The sequence below is a fragment of the Podarcis bocagei genome, assembly GCF_964188305.1.
Source record: "Podarcis bocagei genome assembly, chromosome: 15".
Taxonomy (NCBI): domain Eukaryota; kingdom Metazoa; phylum Chordata; class Lepidosauria; order Squamata; family Lacertidae; genus Podarcis; species Podarcis bocagei.
Window position 1 is genome coordinate 33,630,154 of NC_138141.1, and position 14,867 is coordinate 33,645,020.

The 14,867-nt window shown below is 49.1% G+C and overlaps 1 protein-coding gene across 1 annotated transcript in view; it reads left to right on the forward strand.

Annotated features, from left to right (window-relative positions):
• The window catches only part of CAMKK1 (calcium/calmodulin dependent protein kinase kinase 1), an 81,486-nt gene that overhangs the window by 37,635 nt on the left and 28,984 nt on the right, over positions 1-14,867 (forward strand). The window contains exons 3-7 of the mRNA XM_081173042.1: positions 4,229-4,276; positions 8,872-8,925; positions 12,418-12,469; positions 12,735-12,868; positions 14,757-14,793. Coding sequence (XP_081029168.1) covers positions 4,229-4,276; positions 8,872-8,925; positions 12,418-12,469; positions 12,735-12,868; positions 14,757-14,793 — 325 coding nt within the window. The remainder of the gene's footprint in view (positions 1-4,228; positions 4,277-8,871; positions 8,926-12,417; positions 12,470-12,734; positions 12,869-14,756; positions 14,794-14,867) is intronic.

Genomic DNA, 14,867 nt, shown 5'->3' on the forward strand with positions numbered 1-14,867 from the left:
TGGGTGTTCACAAGTTCTAATCTTAAATGATGAAGCAGAGGAAATGTCACAGAGCCGAGCCGGCAGTAAATCACACCGTTCGAAGTTGGAGTTGCAGTCATGCCTTGGTTTTCGAACATCTTAGTTCTCGAACGTTTTGGCTCCCGAACGCCGCATACCCGAAAGTGACTGTTCCGGTTTGTGAACTATTTTTGGAAGCCCAACGTCCGACAGGGCTCCCGCAGCTTCCAGTTGGCTGCAGGAGCTTCCTGCAGCCAATCAGAAGCCGTGCTTTGGTTTCCGAACGTTTTGGAAGTCGAACGGACTTCTGAAACGGCTTCCATTCGGCTTCCAAGGTACGACTGCAAAAACACAATCTCTATAGACTTGGCTGAGTGTCAGGCCTAATGAGCACAGCCGCTCATCCCCATTGGTGCTCCTCCGTGACATCAGTTGCCATGACTGAAAGTCCCCGCGTCCCCACCACCTCTTCTCTGTGACTTTTTCCAATCAATCGGAGACTGTGCCTGTGTGCAGCCTGTCGCTGCTCCTCCCTTTTCATTCCTCTTCTGGTTCTGGGAGACATAGGGTGGAGGGGAGCTTGTTGCAGCAGGAGACACCCGTGACTCTTCACTAGCCTGATTCATCTCTGCCTCTTGATCTCCTTTCTCCCTGTGACCACTCATCGTTGTGCCACCACCACTCCCCAAGCTCTGAGCCCTCTTCCTTTGGTGGCTCCCCATCTGGTTCCTCCCACCATTCCTCTGCGTTCAACCAGCCCATGACAGGAAGCCTCTTATTCCAAGATATAATATATAATATAATATAATTTATTATTTATACCCCACCTATCTGTCTGGGTTTTCCCAGCCACTCTGGGCGGCTTCCAACAAAGTATTAAAATACAGTAGTCTGCTAAACATGAAAAGCTTCCCTAAAGAGAGCTGCCTTCAGATGTCTTCTAAAAGTCTGGTAGTTGTTGTTCTCTTTGATACCTGATGGGAGAGCGTTCCACAGGGCGGGTGCCACTACCGAGAAGGCCCTCTGCCTAGTTCCCTGTAACTTGGCTTCTTGCAGTGAGGGAACGGCCAGAAGGCCCTCGGCGCTGGACCTCAGTGTCTGGGCAGAACGATGGAGGTGGAGACACTCCTTCAGGTATACTGGGCCGAGGCCGTTTAGGGCTTTAAAGGTCAGCACCAACACTTTGAATTGTGCTCGGAAATGTACTGGGAGCCAATGTAGGTCTTTCAAGACTGGTGTTATGTGGTCTCGGTGACCGCTTCCAGTCACCAGTCTAGCTGCCGCATTCTGGATTAGTTATAGTTTCCGGGTAGCCCCATGTAGAGCACATTGCAGTAGTCCAAGCGGGCGATAACTAGAGCATGCACCACTCTGGCGAGACAGTCCACGGGCAGGTAGGGTCTCAGCCTGCGTACCAGATGGAGCTGGTAAACAGCTGCCCTGGACACTGAATTAACCTGCGTCTCCATGGACAGCTGTTAGTCCAAAATGACTCCCAGGCTGCGCACCTGGTCCTTCAGGGGCACAGTTACCCCATTCAGGACCAGGGAGTCCTTTACACCTGCCCGCCCCCTGTCCCCTAAAAACAGTGCTTCTGTCTTGTCAGGATTCAACCTCAATCTGTTAGCCGCCATCCATCCTCCAACTGCCTCCAGACACTCACACAGGATCCAGGGCTGAGTTGTTAGAAAAATGGTCTTCTGTATTTACTCCTTAGTTGCCATGGGAACCAGGCCTTCACACCCTTCTTGAGTGTTTTTGCTTGGCTGGAATATGACCTTCAGTCCTGATGATGCTTCTTGCTTATCTTGATGGAAGATAGAGAGGGGCGTGTGATTATAGAAACTAGGCCAGTGTAGAAAGGTAAAAGTCCCATTCACTGCTCCACTCACTTTTGAATCTGGCTCCGCCCACCACTAGAATGTGGCCCTGCAAGGTAGCCTTGGACAGAAATATGGCCCTCAGACTGGAAAAGTTTCCCCACTCGTGTTTTAAGGGGAGGATTGAATATATTTTCAGTGGACCAAAAGCTGAACGGCCAGCTGTATCATGTTCTGTTTTATTCAGTTTACAAGCTGCTTGCTTAAGATAAAACTATACTCTAGGTGACACAGACAAAATTAAAACATTGCACATTGAATTGTGCAATAAAATTCAATAAAAAACATAAATCAATTTTTAAAAAAAACCTCCCCGGCAATAAAATCCAGCCATAAAATCCAGCATAGATAGATGCCGATTAAAGCCGCAGTTAAGAATCCAAGAAAACTCAGCTCAGCTGGAAAAACTAAAAAGAAGAAGAATCATTTGTCATCGACCTGCGGAGATGAAATTAAAAGAGCAATGATGTTTTTAAAGATAGAGAGGTGTTAAAAGGCTTGGGAGCACAATAAAAGGCCTTTGGCTGGGAAGGAAATGAAAAGGGACTCTCTCAGGAAAGCATTTCACAGACCGGAAGTGAGGGGCTTTGCAGAAAGGCCCTCTTCATCTTAACAGCCCTCAGGATTTCATTGTGTGGGGCACTTGGAGAAAAAACAAACTTAAAACATCCCAGCAAAAAGGCCATAGGTAAAAGACCTGATAAAAAAAGGAATATTTTTGCCTGGCACCTAAAGCTATGTAACGATGGCGCCAGGCGAGCTGCGCTGGGGAGAGCGTTCCACAAGCGAGGAGCCACCACTGAAAAGGCCCTGTTCTTGTGTTGCCACCCTCCAAACGTCCCATGGAGGGGGGCACACAAAGAAGGGCCTCAGGTGATGATCGCAGGGCCTGGGTCAGTTCATACAGAGAGATGAAGTTCTTGAGGAGTTGGAACCCTGAGCCACATAAACCTTTATGGGTCAGAACCAGCATTTTGAATTGGGCCCGGAAACCAATTGGTAGCCAGAGCAGTTGGGCCAGGACTGGTATTACACACTCAGAGGATTTTGCCCTGGTAAGCAACCTGGCTGCCAAATTCTGCACCAGCTGCAGTTTACAAAAAAAGAAAAAGGGAACCATTACTTAAACATAGCATATTACTACAAATAAACGAACTACCAATAAACCCCAACCATGGAGGCAGAGCATAGCGTGACTTGTTGCCGTCAACAGTCCTATCCTCCGTGAATTTGTCCAATCCTCTTTTAAAGCCATCCAAGTTGGTGACCACCCCCTGTCTCAAGTGGGAGGGAGTTCCATAGTTTAGATTCGCACCGTGTGGCAAACACGGCCCTAGTAAGTGTGTTTAGGGTTTCCACCTTCATCAATGAGTCCATTAATCAGCTAAAATGCACCTGATGAATAGACCCAGATTATTTTGCCTCACGTATCCTCCGCTAACAAATCCCAACCCAGACTTAGATGGCTTGGTGCGTTATGCTGACTACAGCGTCTGGCAGAGGGCAGACTTTTCGTACAAAAATTGGCCGGAGGCGGCAGAAAACCTTCAGAGCGAGCTGCCTTCGGAGCCCGATTGCGTTTGACAGCCTCTCTGCACGGCAGCGCCTCCTCCCTTTTGAAAGGGAAAGACTCGCTTCATGCATCCAGCTGAGGGAAGCGGACCTAGCCGCTCACTCAGATGTGTGACTGAGGAGAAGTGACAGGCAGAGGGAACCTGGCTTGCCTCTGAGGGTGTACTTTTCCTGTCTGCAGATCACAAATACTAAGGGGGTATTCTTCCTCATCGCCTCACAGTGAAGCTGGATTGCAGTGCTCAGATGCCATGATTAGCTCTCGCTGTTGTCGCTGAATTTGGGGCGAGGGAGGAATTCGGTTCAATTTGCATCGAAAGGCAAATATTACCTAATTCACAGTATCCAAAACAGCTCGCAAATTGAAACACAGCCGTCCCTTGACGTTTGAAAGTATCCAAATTTCTGAAACACAGTTTCTCCATCCAAGGTAATTGTGTGCCAAAATGCATCTGTTGAGACGTGCATTAAAATGCATGTGTTGGCGAAAAGGACATACAGAAGTACATTGTATTATGGGAAACGTAACTTTCAGGGGAAATAGACTCTGCAGAATCAGGGATATTTGGTAAAAGCACATCCGGGAATGTTTGCATTAGAAATTCTCACAAAAATGCTGATGGATTTTCGTGATTACTTTAAAAAAAAAAGTTAGCTGATGTGGATGGGCGGAGAGCTAACTGGAAAAATGAGAAACTGACCAATTTGCCCATCTCAGCCTTCAAATGCAATCCTTTTGAACTAGCTACCCTAACTGAATGTCTGTTTCTACCCAGGATTGTGTGCAGCTGAACCAATATAAGTTGAAAAGCGAAATAGGCAAGGTATGTGACCACAACTCTTCCTCAACTACTTCATCAGAAGTAGATTTTTGGGGTTCTATGCAATTTTGTATACGTTTATTAAAAAACCTGTTGATTGTTATGTATATTTTGGTAATTTTATTATGCCTACTGTTTTTAAATATCTGTTTTTAAACGCTGCTTCTAATGACCACTTTATACTATTTTATGCTCCAAGTTCCTTCCGTGCTATCTTGGAACTGTAGGTAGTAGAATGCAAAATCCTGATGGCGACTCCTTTCATCCTTCCTTTCAACTGAAGATATATGAGCAATTATACTTCCAAGTCCTCTTAGTGTTAGTCAGTTCATACGTAAATAATAAAGGATGGTTTCCATTGTAAACCTTTTGCAAAATAGAGCTTCCCTCCTTTCCCCCCTTTTTTTACACACACAGTTCCATTTGATGTTATATTCCATATTTATAATCCAATTTCTTCCATCCTCGCTTGTACAAATATAAGTTGAACTAGCATTCAGAGGAGGGTTGCTGAATCATAAATGTAGAGAAGAAAACTTTAAATAAAGAAACCGTAGGCTCCCCTCCCCCCACCGTCTTTTGCACCGAATGAAGTCTTATCTCAAGTTCAAACCATAATGTCCTTGCAGTTGTTTTTCCCCGCATTTAGTGATCTCATCTCTTCTAGCACGCACCTGTAAAAGGTAAAGGTAAAGCTACCCCTGCCCGTGCGGGCCAGTCTTGACAGACTCTAGGGTTGTGCGCTCATCTCACTCTATAGGCCGGGAGCCAGCGCTGTCCGCAGACACTTCCAGGTCACGTGGCCAGCGTGACGAAGCTGCTCTGGCGAGTCAGAGCCGCACACGGAAACACCGTTTGCCTTCCCGCTAGCAAGCAGTCCCTATTTATCTACTTGCACCCGGGGGTGCTTTCGAACTGCTAGGTTGGCAGGCGCTGGGACCGAGCAACGGGAGCGCACCCCGCCGCGGGGATTCGAACCGCCGACCATGCGATCGGCAAGTCCTAGGCGCTGAGGTTTTACCCACAGCGCCACCCGCGTCCCCAGCACGCACCTGTAATTTAGTCCAAATAAGCTCTAATTAACAGGAGAACCTCTGCTTCTTAATGGCAGCGTTGGAGGGTTTTCGGCAGGTGAAGTGCTTTTGCACTCAGCGCCTCCTTGCCCCCCGCATTCCATGCTGGAGCGAGACCCAGGTTCGAGACAAACTGCTAGTGAAGTGAAGCCTGCCCCCCCCCCCCGGTGCCTGGGGGGAATTTGCAAGGATAATTACCCTCAATCATCCTTGTTTTTCCTTCGCCAATGCTCTCCTGATGTCGTGAGGGCTGCCTCCATTAAGGCAGAGCGGAACCGGAAGCCAACGTGGCATTTGATTGTGAGTTTTTGAGCCGCTGCTGATGTCTCGGAGCCCTGCCGTAATGCCGGCTCACTCTTAACAAATCTGATGGGGCTTGATGTGCCGAACAAGTGAGGTTGCAGGAATAAGGGGAAGGTGCTGTTGTTGACTGCACCGATCCAAGCCTCTTCCCGCTACAGGCAGCAGGTAAGCGGAGGAACGGTTGGTGTTCTTCTCCTGCCTGCCTTCGGGAATCCTGTGCCAGCCTCCTGCTACAGAGATAATGACTCTGTATATCGAAATTTGCACATGGCAGAGTTCCCAGCACTGCAGCACCTGGGCTCCGCGTGACGAGAATCAGAGATGTCCCCTTCCTCTGCCCTTCATGGAAAAGAGCCTAAAGTCTGCGCTCCAACACATAAGTGTCCCTGGGAGGCAGCCCAACAGATAAGCATGTTTTGCAAGAACATGAGAACAGCCAGCCCTCATGCTGTCTTCCCAAAACTGGTGCTGGGCTTTTGGAAGGAGGCGCAAGGCCCTGGCAGGGTCCTAGGGCCCTCCCACCTCCTTCCCAAATATGGGAAAGTGCTCGCTAGGCTTTGGCAAGGAGCGTGGAGGACTCTAGGACCCTTTTGGAGTCCACACACCTCTTTCTCAAAGCCCAGCACCTCCTTACCCTGACCTTGGGAAGTCAGGGGGTGGGAAGTCATGAAATGTTGCTGGAAAAAGGCATGTAGCCCTCAGGCCCCCCATGTTGGACCACGCTGGCCTGACGATTGAATTTTGGAAGTCTGTGGGAGGTGGCCTCGGGGTGGGGAAGAGGGAATTGGCTAGATAAAAAATAACCCATTTCCCCATTCCACTGACAGAAGTTCTCTGTCTGATCAAAGAGCTTTCCATCCTCATGAATCTCTTTAAACCAATGAAAAGGTTTGCGTAGGTAGATCATCTGCCTTTGAACTCAGTTTAGCTCCTTCCATTTAAGTACCTTTATTTACATTTTTTTGGCATATCAAGAGAGGGGGGAAAAGAAACTAAAATCTTCCGGGCATTTGTAGACGGGTCATCACAGGAGCCCTGCCGGATCAGAGCAAAGGACCGCTTGGTCCGACTGCTGTCACCATCTGCAGTGATCATGGAGCCCAAGAAAGTAAAATCTCTCACTGCCTCCATTTCTTCACCTCCTGGCAAATAGAAGGGGAAGAAATGGAGGCAGTGAGAGATTTTACTTTCTTGGGTTCCATGATCACCGCAGATGGTGACAGCAGTCAGGAAATTAAAAGACGCCTGCTTCTTGGGAGGAAAGCAATGAAAAACCTAGACAGCATCTTAAAAAGCGGAGACATCACCTTGCTGACAAAGGTCCGTATAGTAAAAGCTATGGCTTTCCCAGTAGTGATGTATGGAAGTGAGAGCTGGACCATAAAGAAGGCTGATCGCCGAAGAATTGATGCTTTTGAATTATGGTGCTGGAGGAGACTCTTGAGAGTCCCATGGACTGCAAGAAGATCAAACCTGTCCATTCTTAAGGAAATCAGCCCTGAGTGCTCACTGGAAGGACAGATCCTGAAGCTGAGGCTCCAGTACTTTGGCCACCTCATGAGAAGAGAAGACTCCCTAGAAAAGACCCTGATGTTAGGAAAGATGGAGGGCACAAGGAGAAGGGGACGACAGAGGATGAGATGGTTGGACAGTGTTCTTGAAGCTACCAGCATGAGTTTGACCAAACTGCGGGAGGCAGTGGAAGACAGGAGTGCCTGGCGTGCTCTGGTCCATGGGGTCACGAAGAGGCGGACACGACTAAACGACTAAACAACAACAATTTACTTTTTTTTTTGGCATGTCAATAAAGAAGTTGCTTTTTTAAAAAAAAAAGAAACTAAAATCTTCTGGGCATTTGTAGCTGGGGCATCACAGGAGCCCTGCCAGATCGGAACAAAGGACCGCTTGGTCCAACATCCTGTTTCCAACAGGAAGTGGTCAGATGGCAGGACAGAAGCAGGGAAAGGGGCATCGCTCAGTGGCAGGACACCTGCTTCGCATGCAGAAGGCCCCGGGTTTGTTCTGCAGCATCTCCAGGTAGGGCTGAGAGAGGCACCTGAGCCTGAAACCCTGGAGAGCTGCTGCCGGTCAGTGTATGCAGTGCTGAGCTAGGAGGAGGACCAGCGGTCTTGACTCAGTTTATAAGGCAGACTTGGGTTGGGGAACAGTATCCGGCCAGCGGGCCACATCCTTACTCCCCAGCCCCGATGACAGGTGGGCAAGACCGCGCACCTGTCAGCAACCTGATGTCACAATGATGTCAGGTGACTGAAACCTGTCAAAGTCCAAGGGAAGTAACTGACAACTGCCAATCAGCAGTTACAGCAGCCACCTTTGAAGATGTGCTTTGGGCGCCGTTCAGGACTGGGAGTTGCACTTTCAAAGGGAGTCTCTGTAGCCGCCGACCAGCTGATTAATGTTTAGTGGAAGCCCTTTTGAAGTACTCAAAACGAAACATATTTCCCCCTGCAGAGAAGGAGGTTTGTATTCAGAGCATTTAGAAAGGGAGCTTTTCTTTCTTTTTTTCATTTCCAAGTAAGCAGCATTTTTAGTGCAAACTCTTTCCACCAGAACGAAAATATGCTCCATTTTTTCAAGGCGGCATTTTTCTTGTTTTGTTCCCCCCCCCCCCCCCGCTGAGAAAGCAGCTTGGATTTAAAGCACTGCAGGAAGCGTTTGAATCCAAACTGCATCCTCCGAGCCTTTGTTCATACTTCCAGAACTTACACGTGGACCCTCTGTGCTTTAAAACCCCACTCTTCTCTTAATTTTTGGGATGCAGCTCGTCCAATGAAAAGCATGCAAAGCAACATGAGAAAATTGTGTTTTGGGGAAACAGCTTACAGAAAATAGATACGTTAGGCAAAAAGGTGTAAAGAACTGTGTATTAATACACGAAAGGTACATACAAATCTGCAAGAGGTTGCAGGAGCTCTCATGTCGTCCTCCCATTGATCAAAGAAAGACACATTTTTGTCCTTCCAGTGTATCAATATTAATCTTTTTGCAGATGTCCAGGCCCAGAGAATCCATTTACGTTGACCATTTGTCAAGCCCCATATATTAGGTATAAGAGGATGTTCTGGAATTTTCTACTCTTCCCTCACAATAGTTTTCATACATCCTAGTATTTCTTTCCAAAAAATTTGCTAACGTCGAACATACGTTTCAACGAGCCATTCTCTAGTCTGAACTGACATTGTCTGTGCATTTATTTCTTAGGGCTCCTATGGCGTCGTGAAGCTGGCCTACAACGAAAGTGACGACCAATATTATGTAAGTTCCTACCCTGCTCCCTTCCGTTCCCTATGCAAGTGGCTGGATATTCCCTCCAATCAATTTTGACCTCTCAGGGGAGCCTAAATTCACTCATCCCTTGTTTGTTTGTTGCATTTATACCTCACCTTTTCCTCCAAGGAGCTCAAGTTGGCCTACATGGCTCGCCGCCTTCTCATTTACCCCCCCCTCCCCACAACAACCCTGCGAAGTAGGTTAGGCCAAGAGGCAATGACTGGCCCACAATCTGTGAGCTTCATTTTTGGGTGAGGGATTTGAACTCAGGTCTCTCCCCAGTCTTAGTCCAACACTCTAGCTACTGCACTGCCATAGGCTCTTGCCTGTCTGTGTTTGGTTGAGTTCACTTGCCTTGAGAACGGACTCTCCGTTCTACCACAAAAAACCCCATTTTGTCCAGGAACAGAGCCTCTTGGGTGGGCTTCATCCTACAGACGGAGGAGGCCAGCTCAGATTGCAGGAGTTCTCCCCAATAATTCTGGGAGCTGGAGTCTGTTAAGGGTGCTGAGGGTTTGTAAGGCGATCCCTATTCCCGCCCCCTCGCCCTCTGAGTTGCAGTTGGAGGCAGCAATGCTTCTGAATACCAATTGCTGAAAGCCACAAGATGGGAGAGTCTCTCTTGGGCCCAAATCCTGCTTGCTGGTTTCCCACAGGCTCACCACTGTGAGAGCAGGAGGCTGGACTAGATGGGCCCTGGGCCTGATCCAGCAGGCTCCTCTTATGTTCTTTAATCCCAGAGTACAGTGGTGCCTCAGGTTACAGGCGCTTGAGGTTACAGACTCCGCTAACCTGGAAGTAGTACCTCGGGTTAAGAACTTTGCTTCAGGATGAGAACAGAAATCGCTCAGCAGCAGCAGGAGGCCCCATTAGCTAAAGTGGTGCTTCAGGTTAAAAACAGTTTCAGGTTAAGAACAGACATAGGCGCCGACTCCATGGGGCCTGAGGGGGCCCGAGGCCCCTCAAAAATTCATTTGGGGGGCTCTGCCCCCCAATAATCTCGGGCGCCCCTCCAGCAGAGCGCCGCCGCCGTCCCCCGCCTCCTCCCCACCTGCTCCCTCGCCAGCCAGCCAGCCAGCCGCGCGCCCTAGCCGGAGAGCCCCGGCCGTCTCCGTCACGCAATCGGCTGGATCTCCCTTCAGCAGGCCGTGCTCACAACTCGGCCCAGGGACCCCCCAGCAGCGGATCTCCGGCCCAGCTGAAGAATCCGGCAACAAGCCCCCTCCTCCCCAATCGCTCCGCCGAAATACGCTCCAAAACCCCCCAGATAGGCCGCCGGCCGCCAAGTCTCGTGGCGCCCTGAGCGAGGGTCTCTCCCCAACACCACCACCTCGAACTGTGTTCTCCCGGCTACCCGAGCGAACCAGCGGCAGGACCCTGGTATGGGCCCCCCCAATATTTTTTATAAGTCGGCGCCCCTGAGAACGGACCTCCCGAATGAATTAAGTTCTTAACCCGAGGTAGCACTGTAGTGCAACAACCAATCCCTCTTCCCAGGGAACTCTGGGAATTGTAGTTTTGGGAGGGGAATAAGGGCCTCTTAACAACTCAGCACCCTTAACCGACTCCAGCTCCCAGAATTCTTTGGGGGAAGCCGTGACTGTTTAGAGGGGGTATCACTCGGGATGACATGAATATGGCCTAAGTTGAAAAAAGGAAGTTGGAAGGACCCTGCACAGATCGTGGACAGCACCACTCCTCATTCAGACATCTTGGAAGATGTTTCTGTTGGCTGGCTCACCAAGTAAACTTCCTCATTCACAGAGCCATCCAGATTTCCTGAGGCCACTGAGGAAGAAAGCAAAAGAAAATGGCACCTGGGAGGGAGGGGGGAACCCATAAGAGAAACTGCTCCAAATTGCATAATGAGCTAATGGCCGGTTGGCTCCCCAGCACGCTACTTGATTGACAGGCGGCTTTTCATACCGAAAGAGATTGCATGTTCCATGTATCTCTGCTTTGCAGAACAACGTTCACACCGATAGCGCTTTGACGAGAGCTGTCAAGTGGGCAGTGGAAATATTTCATGCAAGTGCAATGCACCACCAATTACCTGGGACCCTTTTAAAATTCTGACAATTGGAAACAATTCAGATTCTCTCTTTCTGTCTCACTCACACAAACACACACACAAGCAATATGCTGAATTTTTTCACCGTCGCCTATCCATGTCCTTTCCCCCTTACAGCAGAGAGGAGGGAGCGTTGCTCTGGTGCCTTCTGCCTTTTGATCTTACCTTTAAAGCATATGTCCAGATTTTAAGGCTGAGATTACCGTGGTGACAGCGTCAGGCTACTAGGACCTGGAAAAGACCAGGGTTCAAATCCCTGCTTTGGGTGACCTTGGGGGACTGTTCACAGACTTTCTTGGCCTAACGCACTACACAGGTTTGTTGTGAGGTTAGGATGGGGAGGAAGAGAACCACATACACCACCTTTGAGCTCCCTGAAGGAAAAGTGGGGTCTGAATGAAGTATTTTTTGCTCTATAGGATGCACTTTTCCCCCTCCAAAAATTAAGGGGAAATGTGTGTGCGTCCTATGGAGCGAATGCAGGCTCCTTGGCTTCAGCGATAGCAACGTGAAGCCTCCGGAGTGCAGAGGGAGCGCTCCCTTCGTGCTCCAGAGGCTTTGCGTTGCTTTAGCTGAAGCCTGGAGAGCGAGAGGGGTCAGTGCGCACCGACCCCTCTCGCTCTCCAGGCTTCAGGGATAGCCGCCTGGAAGTCCCGCTGTGCTCCAGAGGCTTTGGGTTCCTTTTGCTGAAGCCGGGAGAGCAAGACTCTCCTGGCTTCAGCAGAGAGGGAGAGCTGCGCAGTGCCCCTTCAGCCAAGCGGGAGGAGAAATGGAAGGGGCTCCGTTTCTCCTGCCGCTTCGCTGAAGGGGGAGAGAGGGGGAGAATTTTTTTTCTTGTTCTCCCCCTCTAAAACAAGGTGCATCCTATCGTCGGGTGTGTTCTCTAGAGCGAAAAATACGGTAAATAAATAAATTGGAATTGCATATATTAGGCAAGATTGCTTGCAAAAGAAGTATGTTAAGAGGAGCATGCATGAATGTGTGTTCAAATGTTCATATGGATAGCTCAGTTGGTAAGAGCACGAGACTTTTAATCTCAGGGTTGTGGGTTCAAGCTCCACCTTGGGCAAAAAATCTCCTGAATTGCAGCGGGTTGGAGTAGATGACCCTTGTGGTCTCTTCCAGCTCTACAGTTCTGTGATTCTATAGCTTCGTTGTTTTTCAAATGTAAACTGAGTGGAGGGAGAAGAGAAATCGAGAGACCACAACTGGCAGATTTGTCGCTCCTTCCTCTTTTGTTGTTTACCCTCCTATAGTCCCCAGGAAGCTGACCACAATTAAAACACAGTATTGAAAAACGGTTTAAAACAAACTAAGAAATAGAATGGGTCCTACTTACTGCTCCAAATTACTACTTACTTGACTTTAATACACGTTTCCTCCCCACCCCTTCTGTTTCACTACAGGCCATGAAAGTCCTCTCCAAAAAGAAGCTGTTGAAACAGTATGGATTTCCACGTAAGTATCTGTGCCTTTTTATGGCTTGGGGAGCTTATCTGAAGGTAGGGCAGGCACACACTTCCATCTAGGCAAACAAGGGGCATTCTGGGAGTTCAAGGACACAGTCCAGCCAGGCAAAAACTCTCAAGGAAGGTGCAAAACTGGGCCAATATGGGCCGATACTTAGTTTGGGAGGACAACAACTTTATGAGCATACAAGGAGACAAGGAAAACTACTCCTAACTAAAGTGTGAACTGGTGTGTCTTGTTCCTTTGGGTAAAGGTCGACCTCCACCTCGAGGATCGAAAGCTGCTGCCGGGGGACAGGCAAAGCCCATGGCCCCCCTTGAGCGGATCTATCAGGAAATAGCCATCTTAAAGAAACTGGACCATATCAACGTTGTCAAGCTGATTGAGGTTTGTTTGTTTCTGTTGTGTGTCTGACCCTGAAGGTAAAGGGACCCCTGACCGTTAGGTCCAGTCGCTGACGACTCTGGGGTTGCAGCGCTCATCTCACTTTATTGGCCGAGGGAGCCGGCGTTCGTGCGCAGACAGTTTTTCCGGGTCATGTGGAGAGCATGACTAAGCCGTTTCTGGCGAACCAGAGCAGCGCATGGAAACGCCATTTACCTTCCCGCCGGAGCGGTACCTATTTATCTACTTGCACTTTGACGTGCTTTCGAACTGCTAGGTTGGCAGGAGCTGGGACAGAGCAACAGGAGCTCACCCCGTCCCGGGGATTCAAACCGCCGACCTTCCGATCGGCAAGCCCTAGGCTCAGTGGTTTAGACCACAGCACCACCTGCATCCCTGACCCTGAAGCATCCCTGCAAATGGCACGTGCAGGATCATGTAACAGGGGCTGTATGTGTCCTCTCGGGCAGGCTTTTACTTGTAAGGAAGCTAAAGAACATAAAGAAGAAAATAGTTTCAAAACCCAACTCCCTTTTGTTAAAACTGTCTCAGAGATCAGATTCATTTTACATCCTGTTGCTGCTTCCAGCTCAAAAAGCACCTTTCTCTCTCTTGAATGTGGCGAAGTTCTGAGGAAAGCTCTCCAGGAACCAACCCCAGACATTTTGCGATTTCCCCCTCTTTGGGAAGGACTGCAACGTTTATAATGTTGTTCCCCAGTCCCACAGACAAACAAGAGTTATAAACCCATATTTTCTGTATAGTCTTGCTAGTCTCTGCACGCCATTGCAACTAATGCCACACTCACACCATAGATTTAAAGCACTAAGGTAAGTTCAGCAGTCACGGCTTCCCCCAAAGAGTTCTGGGAGTTGTGGTTTGTTAAGGGTGCTGATAACTGTAAGATGGCCTCTGTTCCTCTCACAGAACTAGAATTCCCATGGTGGTTTAACAATCAACCCTCCTTCTTGGGGAATTGTAGCTCTGGGAGGTGGGATAAGGTAAAGGTAAAGGGACCCCTGACCATTAGGTCCAGTCGCGGATGACTCAGGGGTTCCGGCGCTCATCTCGCTTTACTGGCCAATGGAGCCGGCGTACAGCTTCCGGGTCATGTGGCCAGCATGACTGAGCCACTTCTGGCGAACCAGAGCAGCCCATGGAAATGCCGTTTACCTTCCCGCTGGAGCGGTACCTATTTATCTACTTGCACTTTGACATGCTTTTGAACTGCTAGGTTGGCAGGAGCAGGGACCGAGCAACAGGAGCTCACCCCATCGCGGGGATTCGAACCACCAACCTTCTGATCGGCAAGCCCTAGGCTCCGTGGTTTAACCCACAGCGCCACCCACGCCTTTCACAAATGACAGATCCCAGAATTCTTTGGGGGAAGCCATGACTGTTTTAAATGGCATCGTAGTGCTTTAAATCTATGGTGTGAATGTGGCCTCTTTAAGTTCTTGCACTCTAAGGTCTATATCCGTCTAAATTCTACTGGGAGTAAACCCACTGAAATTAATGACACTTACTTGGTCATGTCCATTAATTTCAGTGGGTCTGCTCATGAGTAAAACCAATGGTGGAGACACCCCAAAATGTTTGCCTCCATTGTCCCTTGTGTCAGGTTTGAGATGGCAACACCCACAGGGCAGAAACTTGCCCCTTCCTACTCTCCTGTAGCACTATCCCTCAGCCCTCTTTTACCAACAATCTCAGCACCTTCATTCAGATTACAGTTCCCAGGCTTCTTGCGAGGGGATCCACGACAGCATAAAACCGATCCGTGTTTTGTGCTGTAGAATGATATCCTCATCTTTCTGTCATTCGTAAGCTCCTTCCCTCGGCCTGTGATCTTAGGAGGCCCAAAGGTTTGAATAAATCTCTTTCCTTCCAGGTACTAGATGACCCCGCAGAAGACAACCTGTACATGGGTAGGCATTTCCATCTTTTAGGAAAACGTAGTTGGTCGGCACCGGTTATTTGCGGGCAAACCGTTGTGTGTGTG